This window comes from Somniosus microcephalus, chromosome 28, assembly GCF_052327205.1.
Source record: "Somniosus microcephalus isolate GS21.2 chromosome 28, FLI_Smic_1.0, whole genome shotgun sequence".
NCBI lineage: Eukaryota > Metazoa > Chordata > Chondrichthyes > Squaliformes > Somniosidae > Somniosus > Somniosus microcephalus.
The window spans coordinates 34089847-34117660 of record NC_141014.1 but is presented as its reverse complement, the minus strand read 5'-3'; the positions used below and the strand labels follow the sequence as shown (position 1 = coordinate 34117660).

The following is a 27814-nucleotide window of genomic DNA, read 5'->3' as shown; positions in this document are numbered from 1 at the left end:
GGGGAAAGCGGGGGAGGAGGAGGAGAAGGAGAGGGGAGGAAAGCGGAGAGAGAGGAGAGGGAGGAAAGCGGGGGAGGAGGGGGAGAAGGAGGGGGGGAGGAAAGCGGGGGAGGAGGAGGAGGGGGGGGAAAGCGGGGTAGGAGGGGGAGAAGGAGAGAGGGAGTGAGGGCATGGCGGGGGCAGGGTGCTGACACAGTCCAGGGCACTGAAACTTCGAGAGACTCCATAATCCCTGTCGCCCATTGAATCCCACACCACGCTTTCACTCGTGCTACTGATTTGACGTTCAGAGAGAGAGAGGGGCTGAGGATTAATTCCCCGTCCTCTCTGAATTTTGGGTGCTGCATACTGCCTCCCCGGTGTCCTGGCCAGGTTCGTCCCTTGTATGGTTCAGTACCACAGCAGGGAGTGCATTCACTACGTAGGAGAAACTCGACCCGGTTGCTGAACCTGAGACGGTTAGTCACCATTTCTCCCCTCATCCGATTGACGGCACCTCTGGCAGTGCAGCACTCCCTCAGTACTGGCACTGGGAGAGTCAGCCGAGATTTTGTGCTCAATTCCTGGAGCGGGACTGGAACCCACTACCGCCTGACTCGAGAGGGTGACCGACTGAGCCACGACTGACACCAATGTCCCCTTTAATTTTTTTTTGGGGGGGTGCGCGTCCCCTTTAAGGGGCTGTTCAAATTTCCGCGCGCAAGCGTTTTTTTCGATTCAAAAGCCGGTGAGCCGGCTGCGCAGCTTTAAGGCAACGTTATCTGGACACCCAGGAAAGTGTCGTGCAAAAAAAAATAAATCTCGCCCAGCTCTGCAGCTGTAACCGGTTTTGGTTACCAGGCATCTTTTGAGAGCAGTGATGGGGGCAAAATATCAAGGGCGCAGCTAGCCTCGCGAGGAAGTGGCCTATCAGTGAAGGATGTGTCAATAAAGTCCACAGTCATTGAGTTTGCAACCCGGGGGATCTGAACTTATTGCTGGGAGACTCCAGGGCCTGTTTAAACTGGTGTGGAGACTCTTGTCACAGTTACGTGAGCTTCAGCGAGCTCCTTGTGGGTGCAAACCGAAAGCCTAATGACACCAATTTACCTCAGCGTTCCCATGGAAGCAATCTCCCAGACGGCGGGGGCTGGGAGAGAGTGTCTGCTGCTCTTGACAGCTTCACTCAGTCATCCTAATGTCGCCTGCGAACACCGGTGCTCCGTTACCTTTAGCTCGCCATGAGAGTGGCAGGTGGAGACCGATGGGAATTGGATGCTGTTCAACCTGCGACAGGCCCAACTAGGCCCCAGGGGGTCTGAAGAGTCAGGGGGGGATTAACTCCACTGTGAGAAAGAGAGAGCGGGATTGGCAGTTATCTAGCACCTTATTAGCAACACTCGGGAACGTCTCAATTACTTCTCGTGCAGCAGAGCACTTGGAAGTGCAGTCGTTGTTGTTATGTTGGCCATCGGGGTGGCCATTTTGTGCACAGCAGGATCCCGCGGGCGGCAGCAAGATGCGGAACCAGTTGATCGGATTTTGGCAGTGTTTGATTTGAGTGGGGGGGGGGGGGTGGGAATGTTGGCCAGACCACCAGGAGCACATCAGGCTCTTCTTCAAAGTGTGCCTCTCTAGAATGCCTTGTTTGTGGCACCTTCAGGGAGAGGGAGTGCCTGCAGCATCGGCACTGGTACAACGCTGCACATTAAACCAGTTTCCTCGGGGGCGGGGGGTGGGGGAGTGCACCACTGGCCCCCCCCCCTCCCCATCCTCCTAAAACTAGGCCTCTTCTCCTCACCTCTACGTTCATGCTGACCCATTGTGTTAGGATGTTGGGGGACAATTCAGCTTTCATTTGGCCACTCTTGACAAAGACTGTCTGTCCTGACTTAATCTCTTTAGGGTATGGGCAGGTGTGGCAAGAGGCCTCATTGACCACCTTTACTCACCCCTCGCCCCGACTGCAGGCACACCAACGTAAGAAAACTACTAAGCACTTGGTTGGAGTGTAAAGCAAGGCTTTAATCAACTGTTTCACAACCATGAGTTTCTAGTTACATCACTAGTTCCTGGTTACAAAAACGTCCTGAGCAAGCTGGGCCCACGCCCGAGTATTTACAGGAAACTTTGGTTTATCCGGAGGTATGTCCGGAAACCTCGATCTACTGGCAGAAATCAGGAGCCGTTTTGTTAGGTTTTTTTTCTTCTCGTGGCTTTTTTTTCTCAACAGTCAGTCTCTGGAAAGTCTCTCTGAAGCTGTTGCTAAGCCACAGAGACGCTTCCAAGGTACGGGACGACTGTTTAGAAGCTGTTGCTAAGCAACAGTGTTTGTTGTCAGATACGGAGATGAAAACCTCCGTATGCTTCAACATTAGCGCTGGTTTGTCCGGCAGTTTTGATAGATCGGCAACAGCTCGGTCCCGTCGGTGCCGGATATCACAAAGTCTCCTGTATACTTTCCTTGGACGGCGCCACCAGCTGGCCGCCCAGTGTTATCTCATGAGTCATTTCTACATGAATGGTAAGATTCATGACACACCCCTTGACCCCTCATTGTAGTTGTAGCTCTACAATGAGGGGTCTGGACAGAGTAGATAGAGAGAAACTGTTCCCATTGGCGGAAGGGTCGAGAACCAGAGGACACAGATTGGCAAAGGAACCAAAGGCAACAGGAGGAAGAACTTTTTTACGCAGCGAGTGGTTAGAAACATAGAAACATAGAAGATAGGAGCAGGAGTAGGCCATTCGAGCCTGCTCCGCCATTCAATGAGATCATGGCTGATCATCCAAATTCAGTACCCGGTCCCTGCTTTCTCCCCATATCCCTTGATCCATTTAGCCTTAAGAAATATATCCAACTCCTTCTTGAATATATTTAATGAACTGGCCTCCACTGCCCTCTGTGGTAGAGAATTCCACAGGTTCACCACTCTCTGGGTGAAGAAATTCCTCCTCATTTCAGTCCTAAATGGCTTACCCCTTATCCTTAGACTATGACCCCTGGTTCTGGACTCCCTGACCATCAGGAACATCCTTCCAGCATCTAGTCTGTCCAGGCCTGACAGAATTTTATAGGTTTCGATGAGATCCCCTCTCAATCTTCTAAACTCCAGTGAGTATAAGCGCAATGCGCTGCCTGACAGGGTGGTGGAGGCAGATTCAATCGTGGCTTTCAAAAGGGAGTTGGATAAGTACCTGAAGGGAAAGTTTTTTGCAGGGCTATGGGGATAGGGCGGGGAGGGGAGTGGGACGAGCTGAAGTGCTCTTGCAGAGAGCCGGCAAGGGCTCGACGGGCCCAATGGCCTCCTCCCGTGCTGTAACCCTTCTATGATTCTATGAAGAGTAGGCCAAAGTGGAAATAATACTCCATTTTGTGAGTAGGGTGGCCAACTCTGGTTGGGCGTATTCCTGGCGGTTTCATCACATGACCTCCCGCCTCCAACCACCCCGCCCCCGCACTCCTGCCATTGGTCCATCCTCCACGGCCAATGGGAATGCGAGCCGACCCTTTGTGACCCGTTTTGGATTTACCTGGCCTGCTGTCAAATCATTTCCCCACCGCCAATATTTTTGTATGACTAGTAAATAATAAATGAAAGTGTTCAAAGAGAAATGGAAATAAAAAAAACACAATTTATTTAATGCCCCAATGATTCTTCTCCAGGGTGTTGCCGGCAGCCACGACCTGAAGATTAATCTTCAATTCCTGCAGACTGCAGGACAATCCTGGCGAGCTGGCGACCCCACCTGGGCTGTCAGGTGCTTTGCCTCTCTGGTTCGGTGAATGATTGAGGCTTTATTTCGAAGTCTTGATGTGCAACGTGAGTGGCTGACTCAACCCGCTGCCCCCTCAGCTCCGTAGTCATAGAGTTATACAGCACAGAAAAAGGCCCTTCGGCCCATCGTGTCCGCGCCGGCCATCAAGCCCTGTCTATTCTAATCCCATTTTCCAGCACTTGGTCCATAGCCTTGTATGCTATGGCGTTTCAAATGCTCATCTAAATGCTTCTTGAATGTTGTGAGGGTTCCTGCCTCCACCACCCTTTCAGGCAGTGAGTTCCAGATTCCAACCACCCTCTGGGTGAAAAAGTTTTTCCTCAAATCCCCTCTAAACCTCCTGCCCCTTACCTTGAAACTATGCCTCCTGGTTATTGACCCCTCTACTAAGGGGAAAAGTTCCTTTCTATCTACCCTATCTATGCCCCTCATAATTTTGTACACCTCAATCAGGTCCCCCCTCAGCCTTCTCTGCTCTAAGGAAAACAACCCCAGCCTGTCCAGTCTCTCTTCATAGCTGAAGCGCTCCAGCCCAGGTAACATCCTGGTGAATCTCCTCTGCACCCTCTCCAATGCAATCACATCCTTCCTATAGTGTGGCGACCAGAACTGCACACACTATTCCAGCTGTGGCCTAACTAGCGTTTTGTACAGCTCCATCATAACCTCCCTGCTCTTATATTCTATGCCTCGGCTAATGAAAGCAAGTATCCCATATGCCTTTTTAACCACCTTATCTACCTGTCCTGCTGCCTTCAGGGATCTATGTACATGCACACCAAGGTCCCTCTGATCCTCTGTAGTAGTTGGTGATAGATTTTGAAAAAAAAACATTTTATTTGCAGATTTAAGAAAGGATATACCTAAGAAAGGATATATTTGCCATAGAGGGAGTGCAGCGAAGGTTCACCAGACTGATTCCTGGGATGGCAGGACTGTCGTATGAGGAGAGATTGGGTCGACTAGGCCTGTATTCACGAGAGTTTAGAAGAATGAGAGGGGATCTCATTGAAACGTATAAAATTCTGACAGGGCTAGACAGACTGGATGCAGGGAGGATGTTTCCCCTGGCTGGGGGAGGGTCTAGAACAAGGGGTCACAGTCTCAGGATACAGGGTAGGACATTTAGGACTGAGATGAGGAGAAATTTCTTCACTCAGAGGGTGGTGAACCTGTGGAATTCTCTGCCCCAGAGGGCTGTGGAGGCCCAGTCACTGAATATATTTAAGAAGGAGATAGATAGATTTCTAGACACAAAAGGCATCAAGGGGTATGGGGAGAGAGCGGGAATATGGTATTGAGATCGAGGATCAGCCATGATCATATTGAATGGCGGAGCAGGCTCGAAGGGCCGAATGGCCGACTCCTGCTCCTATTTTTCTATGTTTCTATCTCCCGTGGGGTTGCTCACACAGAGTTTGGGCCTGCCCCTTTAAGAGCGCTGCGCGGACACTTTTTGTGGGGATGACTCCTGGGAACAACTAGAGGCTGATTATCGTTGTTGGAAGTTTGTCCCGATTGGGTAAGAGCTTGTCTCCTCCACTTGTTATCACAACAACAACAACTTTAATTTATATAGCGCCTTTAACGAAATAGAACGACCCAAGGCGCTTCACAGCACCGCTATTAAGAAAAAAAAACATCATGTGACACCGAGCCACATGAGACACTAGGGGCAGGTGACCGAAAGCTTGGTCGAAGAGGTAGGTTTTATGAGTGTCTTAAAGGAGGAAAGAGAGAGGCGGAGAGGTTGAGGGAGGAAATTGCAGAGCTTAGGGCCCAGGCAGCTGAAGGCACGGCCGCCAATGGTGGAGCGATGGAAATCGGGGATGTTCAAAAGGCCAGACTAGGTGGAGCGCAGAGATCTAGGGGATTATAGGGCTGGAGGAGATTACAGAGATATCGCGAGGTCAGGAAAAACCAGCAGGAAACGACTGTTTTTTTTTTTAAGGTGTTTTGCGTGGTGATTTGTACAGCTTGATGTCTGGAGTGTGATAAATGCTCTCTCAACTTTGATATGACTAGACGGATATTTAAACTGCATCTAGCTCGTTGCTTAGCCTGCGATCTGAATGGCCTTTTTTACTGACTGTCAACACCCAGTCCACTTCAGTCTAGCAATTCATCTTCCGACTTAAACTCCACTCTCTGGCTCCCAACATTGTCTATCCAGTGAATAGTTGAGCCAGACAGAAGGTTGTGGGTTCGAGCGCCCACTCCAGAATCTTGAGCACACAAAGCCAGGCTGGCACTCCCAGTACAGCACTGAGGGAGTGCCGCACTGTCGGAGGTGCCGTCTTTCGGATGAGACGCTAAACCGAGGCCCCGTCTGCTCTCAAAAGATCCCATGGCACTATTTTGAAGAAGAGCAGGGAAGTTCTCCCCGGTCTCCTGGCTAATATTTATCCCTATAGCATTCGATGGAATCTGGAACAGTTCCCATGGATTGGTGGGTAGCTAATGTTACCCCACTATTCAAAAAACGTGGTAGAGAGAAAACGGGGAATTATAGACCGGTAAGCCTGACATCAGTAGTGGGGAAAATGCTAGAGTCCATTACAAAAGATGTAATAGCAGAGCACTTGGAAAACAGTGACAGGATCGGACAAAGTCAACATGGATTTACAAAAGGTAAATCGTGCTTGACTAATCTACTGGATATTTTTGAGGATGTAACTGGTAAAATAGATAAGGGAGAACCAGTGGATGTGGTGTATTTGGACTTTCAGAAGGCTTTCGATAAGGTCCCGCATAAGAGATTAGCGTGTAAAGTTAAGGCACATGGGGTTGGGGGCAAGGTACTGACTTGGATAGAGAACTGGTTGGCAGACAGAAAGCAAAGAGTTGGAATAAACGGGTCTTTTTCCGAGTGGCAGGCAGTGACTAGTGGGGTACCGCAGGGATCGGTCCTTGGGCCCCAGCTATTCACAATATATATTAATGATCTAGACAAGGGAACTAGATGTAATATCTCCAAATTTGCAGACGACACAAAGCTGGGTGGGCGTGTGTGCTGTGAGGAGGATGCTGAGAAACTCCAGGATGATTTGGACAGGTTGGGTGATTGGGCAAAAGCAGGCAGATGCAATATAACGTGGATAAATGCGAGGTTATCCACTTTGGTGGCAAAAACAGGAAGGCAGATTATTATCTGAATGGCAATAGATTGGGAGAAGGGGAGGTGCAACGAGACCTGGGTGTCCTTGTGCACCAGTCGCTGAAGGTAAGCATGCAGGTGCAGCAGGCGGTTAAGCAGGCAAATGGCATGTTGGCCTTCGTAGTGAGAAGGTTTGAGTACAGGAACAAGGATGTCTTGCTGCAGTTATGCAGGGCCTTGGTGAGACCACATCTTGAGTATTGTGTTCAGTTTTGGTTGCCTTATCTGACGAAGGATGTTCTTGCCATGGAAGGAGTTCAGCGAAGATTCACCAGGCTGATACCTGGGATGGCAGGAATGACATATGAGGAGAGATTGGGTCGATTGGGCTTGTACTCGCTGGAGTTTAGAAGAATGAGAGGGGATCCTATTGAAACTTATAAAATTCTGACAGGACTGGACAGACTAGATGCTGGAAGGATGTTCCTGATGGTCGGGGAGTCCAGAACCAGGGGTCACAGTCTAAGGATAAGGGGTAAGCCATTTAGGACAGAAATGAGGAGGAATTTCTTCACCCAGAGAGTGGTGAACCTGTGGAATTCTCTACCACAGAAGGCAGTAGAGGCCAATTCATTAAATATATTCAAGAAGGAGTTGGATATATTTCTTAAGGTTAAAGGGATCAAGGGGTATGGGGAGAAAGCAGGGACCGGGTACTGAATTTGGATGATCAGCCATGATCGCATTGAATGGCGGAGCAGGCTCGAGGGGCCGAATGGCCTACTCCTGCTCCTATCTTCTATGTATCTATATGTATCTCAATCAACATCACTAAAAAGAAACAGATTATCTATCTGGTCATTATCTCATTGCTGCTTGTGGGAGCTTGCTGTGCGCAAATTGGCTGCTGCGTTTTCTACATTGCAACAGTGACTACGTTACAAAAAGTACTTCATTGGCTGTAAAGCGCTTTGGGACGTCTGGTGGTCGTGAAAGGCGCTGATCCCTGGCCTATGCCTAATGAGTTGTTCTCAGGCAGGGAGGTGATGAGGGTCGCACAATGGACTTCCGTGCACCTGGGTTAGTGAGGAGAATATCAGCTACACTTCCCATTCCTAATGGCTAGGCAGAAATTCCTCTTGCCCTCCCCCGCCCCCGGCCCAGATATGAACAGAATTAGGCTCGCCTGTGATGCCCCTGCAGTCAAATAGCTTGTAGCTGCTCACACTTCAAGAATACCCATTTGGGAGAGGTGGCAGAGTGCAACCAATGCTGGGGAAAAACATGTCCCAGCCTTCAGGAGGGAAAATAAATGTTCACTCGAGTCTTCTGGAGTGGGACTAAGTAGATTGCTCTTCGAAAGAGCCGGCGCAGGCTCGATGGGCTGAATGGCCTCCTTCTGTGCTGTACTAGTCTATGATTCCATGATTCTCTTAAAGAGCCCTAAGCTCAGGTTTTGGTGCATGGAGTGGGGGAGGTCAAGTTGGAGTGGGGGAGTTCATGGGGGAGTGTGGGAGGTCGGGGAATGGGGGAGGTGAGGGGTTAGAGGTCAGGGGAAGTGGAGGAGGTCAGGGAGAGTGGGGAGGGAAGGGGTTTGCGGGAGGGGTTGGAAGTCAGGGGGAGTGGGGAGGTGAGTGGGGGGGAGGGGTTAGAGGTCGGTGGGAGTGGCTGCACTTTGTCTTTTCAATCCTTTTTGTTGTGGAGAATGGGAGCATTCGAGCGAGGGCCTTCCTCTGCGAGCTCCTCTGCGATCGGAATAAACTTTCCAATTTCCCTCACAGAAGTGCCGCTGACTCTGTCCACGCAGCTGGAGAACTGCCCAGATGTGATCCGGGTGCTGTGTCTGGGAGGAGCACACATAGACTTTCGAGCACGGGACGGGATGACTGCTATCCATAAGGCCGCAGTACACAGGAACTACAATGGAATCTTGGTAACTATGGAGCTGGCCGGGGGGTGGGGGGTTGCGGGGAGGGAAACCAAGAACGCACTCAAAAATATCCCCAAATCCTAATCGATAAAATATTTTCAAAAACCTTGCATCTGCCAGCACTTCCCGCCTACAAAATCTTTCTTCCTGTTGTCACACTTTTGTGTCAACTTTTTCCATTTAAAATTTCCACGTTTATAATGCAAAACACCTGTAAACATGTCACGCTGTAATTACACCCTCCCGCCAATGGTGGCAGCATTTATTTATCCAATTTTCCCTAAAAGATGCATTGGGCTCCAACTCAGCCACTCCCCGTTGCAAGATATTCCATGTTCCAAATGACGTGTGTGTTTAAAAGAAAAATTATTCTACCCTCCCTGCTAGGGCTTTTAGTGATGAGTTTAATTGAGTGGTTAGGATTTGGAACGCGCTGTGGATACAGATTCAATCGTAGACTACGCAAGGGCATTGGATAAATACTTGAAGGAGAAAAAATTGCAGGGATATGGGGAAAGAGCGGGGGAGTGGGACTGACTTGGTTGCTCTTCGAAAGAGCCGGCGCAGATTCGATGGGCCGAATGGCCTCCTTCGGTGCTGCACTACTCGCTGATGGTCCCTCATCACCGCCTCCCCAGGATTGGACTTCACAACCCTGAACCTATGGCTTCTTGCCTGCTGTCCTGGTGTACCTGATAAATGTTGGCCCATAATTTGCTGTCAAAGTAACAGGGAGGCTGATGGGCGCCGGCTGTTATTTACGTGCAAATGCCACAACCGCTTCAGGCCAGGGCAGGTGCGAGGTTAAATGTGGAAATCCCAAAGTTGGTGTCCGAGTTGCGTCGCTCCGTCGTTGGCCTCGCGTGAACGGGATCGCGCTGTCTGGCTCGCCGTTCGAATGCGTTGAATGGTGCGAAGCTGCTGTATTTTGCGCAGTAGATCCGAACTAAATCCGTCTTTCGGATGAGACGTTAAGCCGAGATCCCCGTCTGCTCTCTCAGGTGAACGTAAAAGATCCCACGGCCACTATTTCAGAGAAGAGCAGGGGGGAGTTCTCCCCAGTGTCCTGACCAATATTTATCCCTCAATCAACATCACTAAAAAAAACCCCAGATTATCTGGTCATTATCACATTGCTGTTTGTGGGAGCTTGCTGTGCGCACATTGGCTGCCGCTACAACAGTGACCACACTTCAGAAGTACTTCATTGGCTGTAAAGTGCTTTGGGACGTCCTGAGGTCGTGATATAAATGCAAATCTTTCTTTTTTTAAATTGCCACAGAAAGTTAAGTCTTGTAGTTTCAAGTCCAAGTACCCTTTTAACAGCGTGGTAAGTATTAATTACTGCCCGTTAACCTCTCTGGCTTGTTGAGATTTGGGCTAAGGCACATTTGTGGGGCAGAGTAGAAGGAGCTTTACCCGGGATCTAACCATGCTATATCTGAAATAACAACAGAGAATGCTGGAAAAACCCAGCAGGCCAGGCAACATCCGGGGAGAGAAAATAGAGTCAACGTTTCAGGGTGAAAACCCTTTGTCAAGACTAAAGAAGCACAGGAAATGAAATAGATTAAGAGGCCAGGCTGGGAGAGAACAAAAGAGAAGTGAAGAGACATTAAGAGGTATTCAAAACGAGATGAGATGGTGATAGGATTAGTGGAGACAAAAGACGGCTCTAGATTAGGTGTGAAGTGTACTGGCAGAATGAGAGACAGCTGCCATGTGGGAGGGAGAAAAAAAAAGAAAGGGGGGGAGGGAACAGGCCAAAACAAAGGGGTGGATAAAAAATGTAATGGGGGCTGAGGTTATGATCTGAAATTGTTGAACTCGATATTCAATTCAGTTTTATTTGCCATATGTAACCAGTACAAGTACAAGTACAATGGAATGCTTACTCCCCGTGGGGACACGTCAGCTATTCATACAGCGCCGTGTTCAGAAAGTCAATACAATGGCTTCCAGTGGCAGTGGGAGCACGATGTCCCTCAGCCGCTCCGTCCTCCTCGTCACCGCGGCCTCCTCCTCACTGTTGCCGGCTCCACGTGTGGTGGCCTGCTTCTCCCGCTCACGATCCGACCTCTGGCCGCCATGCTCGGCTCCCCTCCTCCCAGTCGGACTGCGAGCTTCCCGCCCTGGAGCTGCCGGCCGACGTGCTCCAGCGGGTCGTCGTGGCTGCTGCTGCTGCTCGTTGCGCTGCGCTGCCTCCGCCCGACTCGCCGAACACATCGTCGGGATGTTAAATGCTCCGGTCGCCGCGGCCTCCTCCTCAGAGTCGCCGGCTCCACGGTCTGACGGCCCGGGGCCTGCTTCTCCCTCTCACGGATCAGGCCTCTGGCCGCCATGCTCGGCTCCCCTCCTCCCAGCCGGAATGCCTTCTCGCCGAGGAGCTGCCGGCCGACGTGCTCCAGCGGGTCGTCGTGGCTGCTGCTGCTGCTCGGAAGGCTGTAAAGTGCCTAATCGGAAGATGAGGTGCTGTTCCTTGAGTTTATGCTATATCTGACCTGGGAGTGACACTGGATGCCACAAAGGTGAAAGTGTTCCATTTCTCCCAATCGTTAGCATTTTTCCTCTCGGATTACCAGAAAAATTTGTACACCCGCAAAAGCCCTGTTCGAGGGGAGGGAATCACGGCCATGGACTGTTCTGATCAATGCTCTAACAGCTGGTCCTCGAGCTCAAGGCAGGAAGGGCTGGGGTTGTAGGAAGAGGGGGAAAGCATCAAAGCCACAGAAAAAGAGGAGGGGGGGGGAAAGTTCAATGATTGACGCCGCGATGTCGAGTGACGAGGTTGAAGAATGTGACCTTTGTGGTTTCTGGCTGTTTCAGACCCTTCTGGAACAAGGGGCCTCCCCGAATTACAAAGACCGGCGTGCGCTGACACCATTGTACCACACGGCCATCGTGGGAGGAGAAACCAGGTGCTGTGAGCTCTTGCTGTACAACCGGGCTCAGATTGGCTTTGCCGATGAGAATGGCTGGCAAGAGATTCACCAGGTAGGTGGCAAATATTCTGAACTTTGGTTCTGGCCCCCAATCCCCGCCCACCTTGAATCTTTCTGACTCCAAAATCCTATGGTATCAACTTGGCCTTTATTGTGAGGGGGTTGGAGTATAAGAGTAAGGAAGTCTTGCTACAATTGTACAGGGCCTTGGTGAGACCACACCTGGAGTACTGTGCACAGTTTTGGTCTCCTTATCTAAGGAAGGATATACTTGCCTTGGAGGCGGTGCAACGAAGGTTCACTAGATTGATTCCTGGGATGAGAGGGCTGTCCTATGATGAGAGATTGTGTAGAATGGGCCGATACTCTCTGGAGTGTAGAAGAATGAGAGGTGATCTCATTGAAACATACAAGATTCTGAGGGGGATTGACAGGGGAGATGCTGAGAGGTTGTTTCCCCTGGCTGGAGTGTCTAGAACTAGGGGGCATAGTCTCAGGATAAGGGGTCGGCCATTTAAGACTGAGTTGATGAGGAATTTCTTCACTCGGAGGGTTGTGAATCTTTGGAATTCTCTACCCCAGAGGGCTGTGGATACTGAGCCTTTGAGTATATTCAAGGCTGAGATCGATAGATTTTTGGACTCTAGGGGAATCGAGGGATATGGAGATCGGGCGGGAAAGTGGAGTTGAGGTCAATGATCAGCCATGATCTTATTGAATGGCGGAGCAGGCTCCAAGGGCCGTGCGGCCTACTCCTGCTCGTAATTATTTTCTTATACTCTTGTGTCCATCTCCAGACTCTTAAAGGTACATAGCAGATCACTGGATGCGCCGTATGCTCTGGGGACTGCGGTGACTTTCTTGAAAGCTAGAAGGCGGACAAGCAGCCTGCTCACTAGAGCGAGACTAGATGGAGATCCCCTTCGTCTGCATCACCGACAACCCCTTCAGGCTGTCGTTGGGAATGTACGGGCAGCATTTGCGGTTGTTTCTGGGGCAAGGACTTTTTTCTCCCTTTCTCGCTTGAAGGTACCTTTACAGTGTCAGATGTGGCTCGGTGGGTCGCACTCTGTCCCACTCCAGAGACTTGAGCACAAAAATCCAGGTTAACACTCCCAGTGTAGTGCTGAGGGAGCGCCGCACTGTCGGAGGTGCCGTCTTTCGGATGAGACGTTAAACCAAGGCCCCGTCTGCTCTCAGGTGGACGTAAAAGGTCCCACGGCCACTATTCCGAAGAAGAGCAGGGGGAGTTCTCCCCAGTGTCCTGGGGCCAATATTTATCCCTCAATCAACATCACAAAAAACAGATTACGGTACCTGGTCATTGTCACATTGTTGTCTGTGGGAGCTTGCTGTGCGCAAATTGGCTGCCGCGTTTCCCACATTACAACAGCGACTACACTTCAAAAAGTACCTCATTGGCTGTAAAGCACTTTGGGACGTCCGGTGGTCGTGAAAGGCGCTATAGAAATGCAAGTTCATTCTTGACCTCTGGTGACTCCTCCTCTGAGAGCCTGGATGGCAGATTTTCCGATCATAACAGCTGACCAATGAGCACAAAGTGGGCGCGGCCAATCCGTGCTGTGGCGGGGTTGGGGGGGGGGGGCGGTGGCGGTGGCGGGTGGTTGAGGAAACATCTATTAGGTTGGATATCCGCCCTTTCAGCGACCCTGTCCAGTTCGGAGTTACTCAGCAGCTTGCGGTTAATTATATTAAAATGAGGTCCAGTGACATCATGGAGACGGCCACCCAACCTCCCGCTGTTGGTACAACGCTCAAGTCACCGACTCGCCGGTACAGAATGGAGGCCCAGAGATGATCTGATGTCCTATCCTGTGTGTGTGTGCACGCCTCCTGGTACATAGTACAGGAAACTTTCGATTTACCGGCACCTAAATAACCGGAAATCTCGGTTAACCGGCAAAATTCAGGGACAGGTTTTACTTCATATTGGTATTTGCCTTCTTCCATCTGTTGCTGTGCAAGGGTGTGGCTGCAGCTGTTGCTAAGCTACAGAGATGCTTGAAACTTGTGTTCATTGTTCTGCAGTTGTTGCTAAGCAACAGGGTTTGTTGCTTTATACGGAGCTCTGAGCTCCGTATCTTTTACTACAGCGTTTGGTTATCCGGAATTTTTGATGAACCGGCACCACGTCGGTCCCGTCCGTGCCGGATAAAAAAAAGTTTCCTGTATTATATAGCGTCTCCAGCTCGGAAACAGGCCATTCGGCCCAGCTTCTTTGTGCCGGCATTTATGCTCCACACTCCCCTTCATCATCTCACCCTATCGGACGGTAGCATAGTGGTAATGTTACTGGCCCAGTAGGCCTGGACTAATGATGCTGGGGACACAGGTTCAAATCCCACCACGGCAGCTGGGGAATTTAAATTTAGTTAATAAATAAGTCTGGAATTGAAAAGCTAGTGTCAGTCATGGTGGTCTATAACTATCGGATTGTTGTACAAACCCAGCCGGTTCACTCATGTCCTTTAGGGAAGGAAATCTGCTGCCTTTACCCGGTCTGGCCGATATGTGACTCCAGACCCACAGCAATGTGGTTGACTCTTAACTGCCCTCTGAAATGGCCTAGCGAGCCACTCAGTTAAGGGCAATAAATGTTGGCGTTGCCAGCGATGTCCACATCCCGTGAATAAATAAAGAGAAATATCCTTCTACTCCTTGCCTGGCTTCCCCTTAAGCGTAACTCTCTCTCTCCAATGTTCTCTGCTGCTATCTTGTCTTGTGCCTTTCACTGACTCCCGGCCTTTGTCTCCCATAGGCTTGTCACCACGGTCACGCGCAACATCTGGAACATCTGTTATTCTACGGGGCAGAAATTAACAGCTTGAATGCGTCTGGGAACACGGCGTTACATCTGTGTGCTCTCTACAACAGGGTCGGTATCTGATGTGAGTTATGTTGAATGAGTTACTGTATTTTTTTTTTACGGGTTTAGTTGATGTTTTCTACCTCAAATAACCCCACCCCTTTCATTGTCCCACCCTCCGGGCAGCCCCCTTAGATGGGAGGGATAGGTTCTGTATAGAATAATGGATACTCGGTAGTGAGTTACAGGCTGGAATCCAATCGAGGGGTTCCGGCGGTTTATATATAGAATAACGGATACCCAGGATTGAGTTACAGGCTGAAATCTAATCAAGGGGTTCGGGCAGTTTTTATATAGAATAACAGATACCCAGGAGTGAGTTACAGGCTGGAATCCAATCGAGGAGTTTGGGTGGTTTATATATAGATTAACAGATACCCGGGACTGAGTCACAGGCTGGAATCTAATCGAGGGGTTCAGGTGGCTTATATGTAGAATAATGGATACCCGGGAGTCAGTTACAGGATGGAATCTAATCAAGGAGTTCAGGTGGTTTATATATAGAATAACTGATACCCGGGAGTCAGTTACAGGCTGGAATCTAATCGAGGGGTTCGGGTGGTTTATATATAGAATAACGGATACCTGGAATGAGTTACAGGCTGGAATCTAAGCAAGGGGTTCGGGGGGTTTATATATAGAATAACGGATACCCGGGAGTGAGTTGCAGGTGGAATCTAATCGAGGGGTTCGGGTGTTTTATATACAGATTAACAGATACCCGGGAGTTAGTTACAGGCTGGAATCTAATTCAGGGGTTCAGGGGGTATATATATAGATTAACAGATACCTGGGAGTGAGTTACAGGCTGGAATCTAATCGAGGGTGTCGGGGGGTTTATATAAAGAATAACGGATACCTGGGAGTGAGTTACAGGCTGGAATCTAATCAAGGGTGTCGGGGGGTTTATATATAGAATAACAGATACCCGGGAGTGAGTTACAGCGTGGAATGTAATCGAGGGGTTCGGGTGGTTTATATGTAGAATACCAGATACCCAGGAGTTAGTTACAGGCTGGCATCTGATCGAGGAGTTCGGGTGGTTTATATATAGAATAACAGATACCCGGGAATGAGTTACAGGCTGGAATCTAATAGAGGGGTTCGGGGGGTTTATATATAGAATAACAGATACCTGGGAGCAGTGAGTTCCAGGCTGGGTGGATTGGCGATTGTTCTGTTGTACAGTGATGGTTATGAGCTAATATTTGGAGCGTTGTCTGTTTTTTTGCATGTCTGTCGTAACATGTAGACTTCACACAAAGCCCTCCTCAGGAGTAGATTCTCATCCGATCCACTGAGGCATAAACCATCGCCTCGGCGGAGTGTAGGGAAGAAAGTTCAATTGAGTTTTGTTAGCCTGTGTGCTCGAGTGTCCCATCCAAGCTCTGCCCAGATTACGTAGAATTAACAGCACAGACACAGGTCCATGCCGGTGTTTATGCTCCACACAAGCCTCCTCCCACCCCTCTTCATCTCACCCTATCAGCATATCCTTCTATTCCCTTCTCCCTCATGTGTTTATCCAGCTTCCCCTTAAATGCATCGATGCTGTTCGCCTCAACCACTCCCTGTGGTAGAGTAAATGATACTCCTCAGTACAGATGAAAATCTGCCACCTTTCTTTAGTTCCTTGTCTTGTTCCTTTTTGATTTAAAATGGGAGATTTGATAGATGTGTTCCAAAATCATGAATGGTTTTGATAGAGTAAATAAGGAGAAAGAGGAAGCTCAGTAACCAGAGGTCCCACAGATTTAAGGTACAGGAAACTTTGTGCTATCCGGCACCGACGGGACCGAGCTGTTGCCGTCCCATCAAAACTGCCGGACAAACCAGCGCTAATGTTGAAACATACGGAGATTTTGAGCTCCGTATCTGGCAACAAACCCTGTTGCTTAGCAACAGCTTCTAAACAGTTGGCCGTACCTTGCAAGCGTCTCTGTAGCTTAGCAACAGCTTCAGCGAGACCTTGCAGAGCCTGACTGGTGAAAAAAAAGCAACGAAAAGAAAAAAAACCTAACAAAACGGCTCCTGATTTTTGCCGGTGGCTCGACAGTTAACCTCCGGATAATCCAAAGTTTCCTGTAATTGGCAAATGGACCAGAGGCAACAGGAGGGAAATAATTTTTACGCAGCGAGTTGTTGTGATCTGGAATGCGCTGCCTGAAAGGACGGTGGAAGAAGATTCAATAGTAATTTTCCAAAGGGAATTAGATACATTTTTGAAAAGGAAAAATTTGCAGAGCTATGGGGAAAGAGCAGGGGGAGTAGGATTAATTAGATAGCTCTTTCAAAGTGAAGGGATAATTACTAGTCCTAGCCCCTTTGGGGCTACCCCAGATCAGGCTTATTCCTCAGATGTTCACTTTCAACTAAAGTTTGAGGTAGCCGAATCCTAAAGACGCTTAATTGGGTCCAAAGGCCCGGACTATCTCTCCCTAAAGGAAAGGAACAACCTGAAAATCTTACCGTCCTCCAGATAGCACTTTTAATAAGTTTAGCTAGACTGTAACGTTCTGGATATTATGAGGGTTAGGAAAACTCCCCCAGAATTCTGCAACTCCTCACCAAAGAGCGTACAGAGATTGAGTTCGCGAGTTTGATACAGAAGTCTTATGTGAGACAGTTCTAAAAATATATAGATTTATTAAAGAACTGACATGCAGTTTACAGTTGGTGAGTCAATCGCAACATTAACAGTTCCAAAAAGAGAACGCTTACAATTCTATTATCAGAGAACCTTACTTTCAAATCTTAACTTCACTACAGTTTTAGTTATTAAAGTTTTATTCAGGATATCTACCAAAATCAAATAGCGTTGATCCTCGAGGTACAAAGAGTTGGAGATTTACAGAACCGCCTCTGAAGCCGAGAATCGCTTTGCCCCTTTAAAGCGAGTCTACTATCCCATTTGGTAGTTCAATATTTATACCCTTTTCCAGTGGTATTTCCTTTAAGGTTTTCTGCTGATGTAAGCTAATTATCTCTAGTCATTTCTCTGCTGACCCCTGCAATTCTTACAGTCACCTCAGCTGGTAGCATTACAGAATTATGTCTCTTCTCTAGGTGTTCTAAGTTTACCATAAAAAATAGTGTAACGGCAGGTGCGTTTTACTTGATGTCATTTTTACGAAGGTAGATGTTTGTGCTTCTTTACGAAGTGTAAATTAGAACACCTTAACCAGGGTGAACCATTGTCTTGTTCCGAAAGGTCAGCCTACTGGAGCCTTTAACCTTCTGTTTCAATAAGGTTATTGATTCAGTGTCAACAACTTATCTTATCTCAATAGCCAGAATGCTATCACAGCTTTTTTAAAGTTAGGTTTCTAGATTTCCAAACCCAGTTTGTCATGTTTTAATAAAGCCAGAATTCTTTCATAGAATGGCGTATTTTTCTGAATACGTTATATGGCTTATTCCTTCACAAAAGAGCCGGCAAAGGCACGATGGGCTGAATGGCCTACTCCTGTGTCTATAATTCTGTGTCGGGCAGGTATGGAGCCTGAGGAATGATCCCATGTTCCCAGTAAAGGGGGCCACACTCGCAGGAAGCGCCGATCGGAGACTGACCTATGACCTTGACCCCTCGACTCTCTGACCTGTGAGGATGACTTCCTCCTAGGAGTGAGGGTTTGCAGAATCACCCTCCACCTCCACCCCTCCCCTGGGACCTTCTAGCCAATTCTAGAGGTTCTAGCTCGACACCATCCAGGACAAAGCAGCCCGCTTGATTGGCACCCCATCCGCCACATTAAACATTCACTTCCTCCACCACCGGCGCACCGTGGCTGCAGTGTGTACCATCTACAAGATACACCTCCCAAACCCGCGATGCCTACTGTGCTTGTGAACATCGGGGTTTGGGGCGGGGGGTGTTGGTGAGGATCGGACCAGGGTGGCCTGTGATGCACCCCGTTGTTGAATATCTTCCACAGATTTGGGGAGAAAACTGTGTGGATTTGTGAGGGGGGGGTGGGGGGGGAGGGGGGTCGGAACACAAATAATGGAAATTGGTGACTTGGTAAAAGGGAAGGGAGGGGGGCAAGACCTCCTGGTAACTACTTGTGGACCAGTAGCGGTGGATCATGGGCTGAACAGGCCCCAGAAATTGGGCAGGGTGTAAATGCTTGGCCGCCTATTCGAAAGTTGTAAATATTGTCGCATGAATAATTAATGAAAAAGCATGTTTGCTAAACATCTGAAAAGTCTCATGAAGTGAGCTGTTCTGACTCTCTCCTCTCTCTCTCTCTCTGACTTTCATGCCTCGACTCCCTCCGTCCTGCACCCTGTCGCTCTCTCTTTCCGCTAGCTGAATTCCTAGCAGAGATCGGTGTCTGCTCTTGCACTCTCTTTCTGCCTCATCTTGCACCCTCTCATTTTCTCCTCACTCCTTCCCCCTACTTTTCCCCCCCTCCCCCCCCCCCCCCTTACTCTCTTTCCTCTCTGTTCTCTCGGTCTCTCCATTCGCTCCCCGTTCTCCCTTGAGAGCGCATAATCTAGGCCGACACTCCCAGTGCAGTACTGAGGGAGCGCCGCACTGTCGGAGGTGCCGTCTTTCGGATGAGACATTAAACCGAGGCCCAGTCTGCCCTCTCGTAAAAGATTCCACGGCCATTATTTCGAAGAAGAGCAGGGGAGTTATCCCCGGTGTCCTGGCCAATATTTATCCCTCAATCAACATCACTAAAACAGATTATCTGGTTATTATCACATTGTTGGTTGTGGGAGCTTGCTGTGCGCAAATTGGCTGCCTTGCATTACAACTCCCCGTCTCTCGGTTCACCCCAGTATTTCTGTCTCTCTGCTCTCCCCCGCTCACTCTCCATTCTGCCCCTCTGCCTCTCCATTCTGCCCTTCCGTTCTCCCTCTCTGCCTGTGTTCTCATCCTCCCTCTCTCCATTCTCCCTCTCTATCGTTCTGTTTTCCCCCTCCCTCTCTTCGCTCTCCCTCTCTACCTCTCCTTTCTACCCTCACACAACAGAGGAGGGCAGGGAAAAATCAGTTAGCAGGAGTGTGAGACACGTGCTGGGAGTTGATGCATCCAAGAATAAGGAATGGAATTAGAGAGAGAAGAGAGGGGGATTGAAATAAGAGAAAAAGAGGGAGAGGACGGAGAGAGTGAGATAGGAAAAGGAAAAAGTAAGAGGCTGTTCTGTGTAAGATTAGACTTGTGTGTCTGTGTCTCTGAATTAATTGCTGTCCATCTGCCTTTTGGAGTGTCCGTCTGTGCGCATCTCTGTCTCTGTCTGTGTGTCTCTGTCTCTGTCTCTGCGACTACATTAATCACTGCGTTCCTGTCTGTGTGTCTGTCTCTGTTTCTCCTTTAATCACTGTGTTCCTATCTGGTCGGTGTGTATGTGTGTGTGTGTGTGTGCATGTCTGTCTCTGTCTGCGTGCCTGTCTGTGTCTCCATTAATTGCTGTGCTCCTCTCCGTACACAGGATAACTGCACTCGCGTTCTGCTTTACCGCGGAGCCAACAAAAACATGAAGAACAGCAACCAGCAGACATCCTTCCAGGTGAGGCCTGCTCTTCCCTCGGGCCTCTCCATCCTGACTTGCCCTTTGCGCCAACTCCGTGAGTGTGAACAGTGAGGCTTGTTGAGGCGGTGAGTCCAGGGTGAAATATTGAACCGAGGAACCTGTTCATAGCGAGCACTACCCTCGGCTTACCCAAAACCCCGGAGAGTTTCTCGTGTTGGGTATTTCCGTTCTTGGTCAGCCCAGTGTCTTGACAACGGGCGAAATCCCGTCGCCATCTTTAAAAGTCTCCCAACCAAACAGCTGAGGAACGGAATACACGCACACAGACACACACACAGACACACACACAGACACACACACAGACACACACACAGACACACACACAGACACACACACAGACACACACACAGACACAGACACACACACAGACACACACACAGACACACACACAGACACAGACACACACACGGACACAGACATGCACGGACGACACAGTCTCTCCGCGTGGGATCACGCCACACTTCCCAAACCCAGCGAGCTCAGGCAGAGGTTGTTAACAGGCTATTTACTTTATAGAGAAGCATAGACTCCAAGGGGATCTGATGGAGGTGTTTAAAACAACGAAGCACTGGGGTTCCTTTCTAGAAGGTTTGAATTGAAAAGCAGAGAAGTTACATTAAACTTGTATTGAACCTTAGTTAGACCACACGCCCACAGTGCCGTGCTCCCTCAGTACTGCCCCTCACACATTGAAGCAATCCCTCAGTACTGCCCCTCCGACAGTGCAGAGCTCCCTCAGTACTGCCCCTCCGACAGTGCAGCACTCCCTCAGTACTGCCCCTTTGACAGTGCAGCGCTCCCTCAGTACTGCCCCTCCGACAGTGCAGCGCTCCCTCAGTACTGCCCCTCCGACAGTGCAACGCTCCCTCAGTACTGCCCCTTTGACAGTGCAGCGCTCCCTCAGTACTGCCCCTCTGACAGTGTAGCGCTCCCTCAGTACTGCCCCTCCGACAGTGCCGCGCTCCCTCAGTACTGCCCCTTTGACAGTGCAGCACTCCCTCAGTACTGCCCCTCCGACAGTGCAGCGCTCCCTCAGTACTGCCCCTCCCACAGTGCGTCGCCCTCCCTCAGTACTGCCCCTCCCACAGTGCGGCGCTCCCTCAGTACTGCCCCACCCACAGTGCAGCGCTCCCTCAGTACTGCCCCTCCCACAGTGCAGCGCTCCCTCAGTACTGCCCTCCGACAGTGCAGCGCTCCCTCAGTACTGCCCCTCCGACAATGCAGAGCTCCCTCAGTACTGCCCCTCCGACAGTGCAGCGGAGCTCAGTCTGCTCCTCCGACAGTGCTGCGCTCCCTCAGCACTGCCCCTCCGACATTGCAGCGCTCCCTTAGTATTGCCCCTCCGACAGTGCAGCACTCCCTCAGTACTGCCCCTCCGACAGTGCAGTGCTCCCTCAGTACTGCTCCTCCGACAGTGCAGCGGAGCTCAGTACTGCCCCTCCAACAGTGCAAAGCTCCCTCAGTACTGCCCCTCCGACAGTGCAGCGTTCCCTCAGTACTGCCCCTCCGACAGTGCGGCTCTCCCTCAGTACTGCCCCTCCCACAGTGCAGCGCTCCCTCAGTACTGCCCCTCCGACAGTGCAGCGCTCCCTCAGTTCTGCCCCTCCGACAGTGCAGCGCTCCCTCAGTACTGCATTGGAGCATCAGCTTCGATTATGGACTGAAAGTATGGGGATCAGGAGTGGAAGAAAGTGCTTTAATGTCATGTGATTGGTGGAGTGACGCTATTTAGTGATTTTTAGTGATGAACAATGCTGCCTTTAAATGATCATAGTGTAGCCCCTCCCAGTTATACAGGATCAGGAAACTACTGATGGAGTACTGGTCTGACCAGTAACTACCGATGGAATACCGATCTGACCAGTAACTACCGATGGAATACCGATCTGACAGGAATCTACCGATGGAAGACCGCTCTGACCAGTAACTACTGATTTGATTGGTAACCGCTGATGGACTACTGATCTGACCAGTAACTACCGATGGAATACTGATCTCAGCCAAATCCATATTTGAGATTCTCACCGAGAGCCCCTTGCAGAGCCCAGCTTGAAAACCGCTGCTTTAGTCAAAACCTGTGCTGGGATTTATTGGTTTCCATCGAGAGTGAACTCCTCACCTCGGTGCGGGGGCATAACAATCCTTCAACTCCTTGAAGCAGTTCTGGAGAAAAGTAATTTGTGTGGGATTTTATTGGCAAATTGAACTTCCTTCTGACAGGAATTGAACATTGTCCCGTTCAGACGTAGGAGGTGACGCTGCATTTGTTTTGCACGACCTTCCTCTTGCTGTAGGATTTGGTTCCATTTCAGCCAAGGACGAAAGCCTCTTCCCTCGACCAACCATCAAGGCCCTTTGCAAAATTAATTGGGCCAGTCTGCACTCAGTTGGGTACGGACCCCAATCAGGGGAACCAAGAGAAATGGCTGGTGTGGGCGATGGAAGCATCGGTGGGCTCTCTGAATTTACAGCACAGAAACAGGCCATGCTGGTGTTTCTGCTCCACACCAGCCTCCTCCCACCCTACTTCATCTCACCCTATCAGCATATCCTTCTATTCCCTTCTCCCTCATGTGTTTATCTAGTTTCCCCTTAAATGCATCGATACTATTCGCCTCAACCACTCCCTGTGGTAGCGAGTTCCACATTCTCACCACTCTCTGGGTGAAGAAGTTTCTTCTGAATTCCCTATTGGATTTATTAGTGACAATCCTATATTTATGACCCCTAGTTCTGGTCTCCCCCACAAGTGGAAACATCTTCTCTACATCTACCCTATCAAATCCCCTTTGTAATTTTAAGTCCTCTATCAGGTCACCCCTCAGCCTTCTCTTGTCTCGAGGAAAGAGTCCCAGCCTGTTCAGTCTTTCCTGATAGTTATAAACCTTTCATCTGGTATCATCCTTGTAAACTTTTTTGCACTTTCCCCAGCGCCTCTAGATCCTTTTTGTAAAATGTTGACAAGAACTGTGCACCGTGCTCTACGTGTGGTCTAACCAAGGTTCAATGCAAATTTCACACAACCTCCCTGAGGCATAATGTGGGTAGGGAACATGGTCGGGGCTGGAGGTCATAGGTACAAACAAAAACTGATCTCAGGACTGGTGTCAACAGTACTTCTTTACACAAACATCGATTAATATATATTTTTTATTCGTTTATGGGATGTGGGTGTCGCTGGCAAGGCCAGCATTTATTGCCCATCCCTAATTGCCCTCGAGAAGGTGGTGGTGAGCCGCCTTCTTGAACCGCTGCAGTCTGTGTGGTGCAGGTGCTCCCACAGTGCTGTTAGGGAGGGAGTTCCAGGATTTTGACCCAGCGACGATGAAGGAACGTCCGATATATTTCCAAGTCAGGATGGTGTGTGACTTGGAGGGGAACTTGGAGGTGGTGGTGTTCCCATGCGCCTGCTGTCCTTGTCCTTCTAGGTGGTAGAGGTCGTGGGTTTGGGAGGTGCTGTTGAAGAAGCCTTGGCGAGTTGCTGCAGTACATCTTGTAGATGGTACACACTGCAGCCACTGTACGCCGGTGGTGGAGGGAGTGAATGTTTAAGGTGGAGGATGAGGTGCCAATCAAGTGGGCTGCTTTGCCTTGGATGGTGTTGAGTTTCTTGAGTGTTGTTGGAGCTGCACTCCTCCAGGCAAGTGGAGAGTATTCCATCACACTCCTTACTTGTGCCTTGTAGATGGTGGAAAGGCTTTGGGGAGTCAGGAGGTGAGACACTCGCCGCAGAATACCCAACCTCTGACCTGCTCTTGTTGCCACAGTATTTATGTGGCTGGTCCAGTTAAGTTTCTGGTCAATGGTGATCCCCAGGATATTGATGGTGGGGGATTTGGCGATGGTAATGCCATTGAATATCAAGGGGCGGTGGTTAGACTCTCGCTTGTTGGAGATAGTCATTGCCTGGCACTTCTGTGGTGCGAATGTTCCTCTTTTGGTCTGTGGTGCGAATGTTACCTGCCACTTATCAGCCCAAGCCTGAACGTCATTCAGGTCTTATTGCATGCGGGCACGGACTGCTTCATTATCTGAGGAGTTGCGAATGGCACTGAACACTGTGCAATCATCAGCGAACATCCCCACTATGTTGACCTTATTTGGAATGGCCTCCTGGAAATGAGTAGCAGCAAGCGTAAATGGATTTGCAAAGATGTCCTCTGCTGGTTGTCCACAATAGTGAGCACTGTCTAAAACAACAGCCAGGGGACACCTTGTCCCAGTGTCCAAGTCGCGGGAGTGCTGCTCCGCGAGGGCACCGGAGGAGCAATGATTCTGGGTTCACGCGGCGGCGCTGGAGTCTTGCTGGAGCAGGAAATCGCGGGATTGCTCCGCCCACCGTTCCCCATCGTTTAGTGAATGTCGGGCAAGTGTGTCTGCCATTTCTGTTGGTAGCACCAACTTGGTTGGGGGCGGGGGGGGGGTGCGGAGACTACCCCGCGGCTGGAAAAATGGTCCATTCCCCTTATATTAACGCTCGTAACAGGCACACCACACCTTGAGTATTGTGTGCAGTTTTGGTCACCTTATCTGAGGAAGGATGTTCTTGCCATGGAGGGAGTGCAGCGAAGATTCACCAGACCGATACCTGGGATGGCAGGAATGATGTATGAGGAGAGATTGGGTCGATTAGGCTTATACTCGCTGGAGTTCAGAAGAATGAGAGGGGATCTCATTGAGACTTATAAAATTCTAACAGGACTAGACAGACTAGATGCAGGAAGGATGTTCCCGATGGCGGGGGAGTCCAGAACCAGGGGTCACAGTCTAAGGATAAGGGGTAAGCCATTTAGGACTGAGATGAGGAGGAATTTCTTCACCCAGAGAGTGGTGAACCTGTGGAATTCTCTACCACAGAAGACAGTTGAGGCCAATTCATTAAATATATTCAAGAAGGAGTTAGATATATTTCTTAAGGCTAAAGGGATCAAGGGATATGGGGAGAAAGCCGGGACAGGGTACTGAATTTAGATGATCAGCCATGATCTCATTAAATGGCAGAGCAGGCTCGAGGGGCCGAATGGCCTACTCCTGCTCCTATCTTCTATGTTTCCATTTGCCCCAAGGATGATTGATGTGAAGCAGCGAAGGAAGGGAATTCTGAGATGTTCTCGAGGCCCGGTAGATCTGTGCCTCTCTGTAGCACCTAGTTGTATTTCAGCACGGGTTGGAGAGGTCAGTGTATTTATCTCCGCGTTGGATGATGCCCTTGGATTTCAAGGTAATAAAATGGCACAGCTCTATTTTTAAGCTCGAAGCTCACGTCTCCTGGATGTGATTGTCCTACTTTTCCAGGCGAGGATGCTTTAACAAGCAGAATTTGGGAAAAGTTTTGCAAATCTGTTCGTCGGAGGAGACGCCAACCTTGACTGACTCTGCGGATAAACACGAGATTAGTTTCTGTGAGCTTTTACTCAGCTGGACATCTACTGCAACTCGTTCTTTCTCAGGATCTTGACCCTGTCGACCTCCTCGTCACCCCTTCCTCTTTGAACCAACAGACCTTTCAATTTGATCATCACCTAATCGCTACTTCATCATTGACCTCTCAGCTTAGTTTTAGTCTAATGTCGTCCTACACTTTGACCCTCGACCCTTTGGGTTGTTTTCAATTGACAAAAAAAAACCAAGGCTACATTGCTAAGATGGCTGTAAATCGGGCAGCGATTTTATTTTTACATCGTGCCACCTTGTCTCAGTTGGTAACCCTCTTGCCGCTAAGAATTCTGTGGGTTTAACCCCCTCTTCAAGGACCCGAACACACCGATTTTAACCCCAGGTGGGTTCCCCCGCTCAGGCTTGAGTTCAAATTACAGTCGGGTCTCAATGGTGTCATCGGGCCGCGACGCGCCTTTGTGAAAAAGGACCCCTTGTCGGCTCTGTTGGCGCCTGTCCTCGCCAACTGCTCAGGAGAGCGGGTTAAAAAATCGCAGATGCTGCGATCACGGTGGCTTTCAGACAGGTAAGAGCCAGGGGGCGATTTTAACTGCCCGCCCGCCAGGTTTCTGCTGAGCGAGTAGGGTTAAAATTGCCCCCATAACGTCCAAAGGGTAGGTGGGGGTACACGGTTTAGACATCTCATCCAATCTCCGCGAATGCAGCACTCCCTCTGAGCTGCACTGGAGTGCCAGCCTAGATTACCAGGTTAAGTTCTGGAGGGGGTTGGGGGTGGGTTTTGAACCCACCGCCTTCGACCTCCGACCTCCGACGAGAGTGCTACCACCCAGTCCAGCTGGCACGTCGAAATGTAAGATCAAAGTTTGATTTTAACAGACACTTTTTTTTAAATGACCTTTTACTTTTCGAAACTACACACTGTGTAAACGCTGACACTGGCAGTTCTGTTTGATTGTCACTGAGTCACACAACACAGCTTGGCCTGTCTGCAAACATTCAATCCCCTGCTGATGTTAATGTACAGTTTGTCTAGTGTACATGTACAGGAGCTGACATGAGACATTCACAAGCTGTTATCTGGTACCTACTGTACATGTACAGGAGCTGACACGAGACACACACAAGCTGTTATCTGGTACCTACTGTACATGTACAGGAGCCAACACCGAGACAAATGCAAGGTGTTATCTGGTACCTACTGTACATGTACAGGAGCCAACACCGAGACAAATGCAAGGTGTTATCTGGTACCTACTGTGCATGCACAGGAGCTGACACGAGACACACGCAAGGTGTTATCTGGTACCTACTGTACATGCGCCAGAGTTTTTACCTTTCACAGTGCGTACTGTGGATAGACAGGCAGACATGTGACCTGAGAGCGAGGGTGCACAGGAAGCCGGTTGATGCTGGTGTGAAGGCCTTTGGCTAAAGCCCTCGTCTTGATTCTGTCGCAGGTTGCCATCATTGCGGGAAACTTCGAACTGGGCGAGTTCATCAAGAACCACAAAGACATAGACGTGGGTACGTTGGAGACCGACGATGAGGGCGTGATCCCAAATCATCCGAGGTTTTCTTTCATTTACTTACAGTTTGTTATGGTGGACTCCATTGTTGCACGCCCCAGACACATGCCTGGAATCTAGGCGGGGGATTCTCCGGATTTAGCCGCTCCTCTGGCTGATCCCGTGGAAATTCAAGGGCCGTAGCACACAAGGTGCAGCATGGCAACGAACGACCTTTAACAGAAGCTCTGGAGGCTTGTTCTAGGAGCGGCTGCTGTGTTGGGTAATGCCACCGCACTTGTCCGCTCGGTCAGTGTCTGGTCCACACACCAACTCTACCGGGACTGATTTCCCTCTTCGACCTCACTGAAGCCACCATATATTTTATCAGGAAGCCTTGGCAGCAGGGGCGGGGGCCAGTAGGCTATTTGACTCGGAGAGGGGGCACGTCAAAAACCAAACCCAGTCCTGTCCTCACTCGTTGTCCACTTGCTCGACTCTGCCCCTGCCTCAGCTCATCTGCTGCTGAAACCCTCATCCATGCCTTTGTTACCTCTAGACTTGACTATTCCAACGCACTCCTGGCCGGCCTCCCACATTCCACCCTACATAAACTTGAGGCCATCCAAAACTCTGCTGCCCCGTGTCTTAATTCGCACCAAGTCCCGTTCGCCCATCACCCCCTAGTGCTCGCTGACCTACATTGGCTCCTGGTCTGGCAACGCTTCGATTCTCATCCTTGTTTTCAAATCCC

The 27814-nt window shown here is 49.8% G+C and overlaps 1 protein-coding gene across 2 annotated transcripts in view; it reads left to right on the top strand.

Annotated features, from left to right (window-relative positions):
• The window catches only part of LOC147099528 (SH3 and multiple ankyrin repeat domains protein 2-like), a 177446-nt gene that overhangs the window by 36431 nt on the left and 113201 nt on the right, over nucleotides 1–27814 (top strand). The window contains exons 5-8 of one of the 2 annotated variants that reach the window (XM_085969758.1): nucleotides 8638–8789; nucleotides 11613–11780; nucleotides 14508–14637; nucleotides 20057–20136. In XM_085969758.1, coding sequence (XP_085825884.1) covers nucleotides 8638–8789; nucleotides 11613–11780; nucleotides 14508–14636 — 449 coding nt within the window. In that variant the 3' untranslated portion in view covers nucleotide 14637; nucleotides 20057–20136. Of the gene's footprint in view, nucleotides 1–8637; nucleotides 8790–11612; nucleotides 11781–14507; nucleotides 14638–20056; nucleotides 20137–27012; nucleotides 27080–27814 lie in introns of those variants that run through there. The other variant, XM_085969757.1, reaches the window with a different exon arrangement.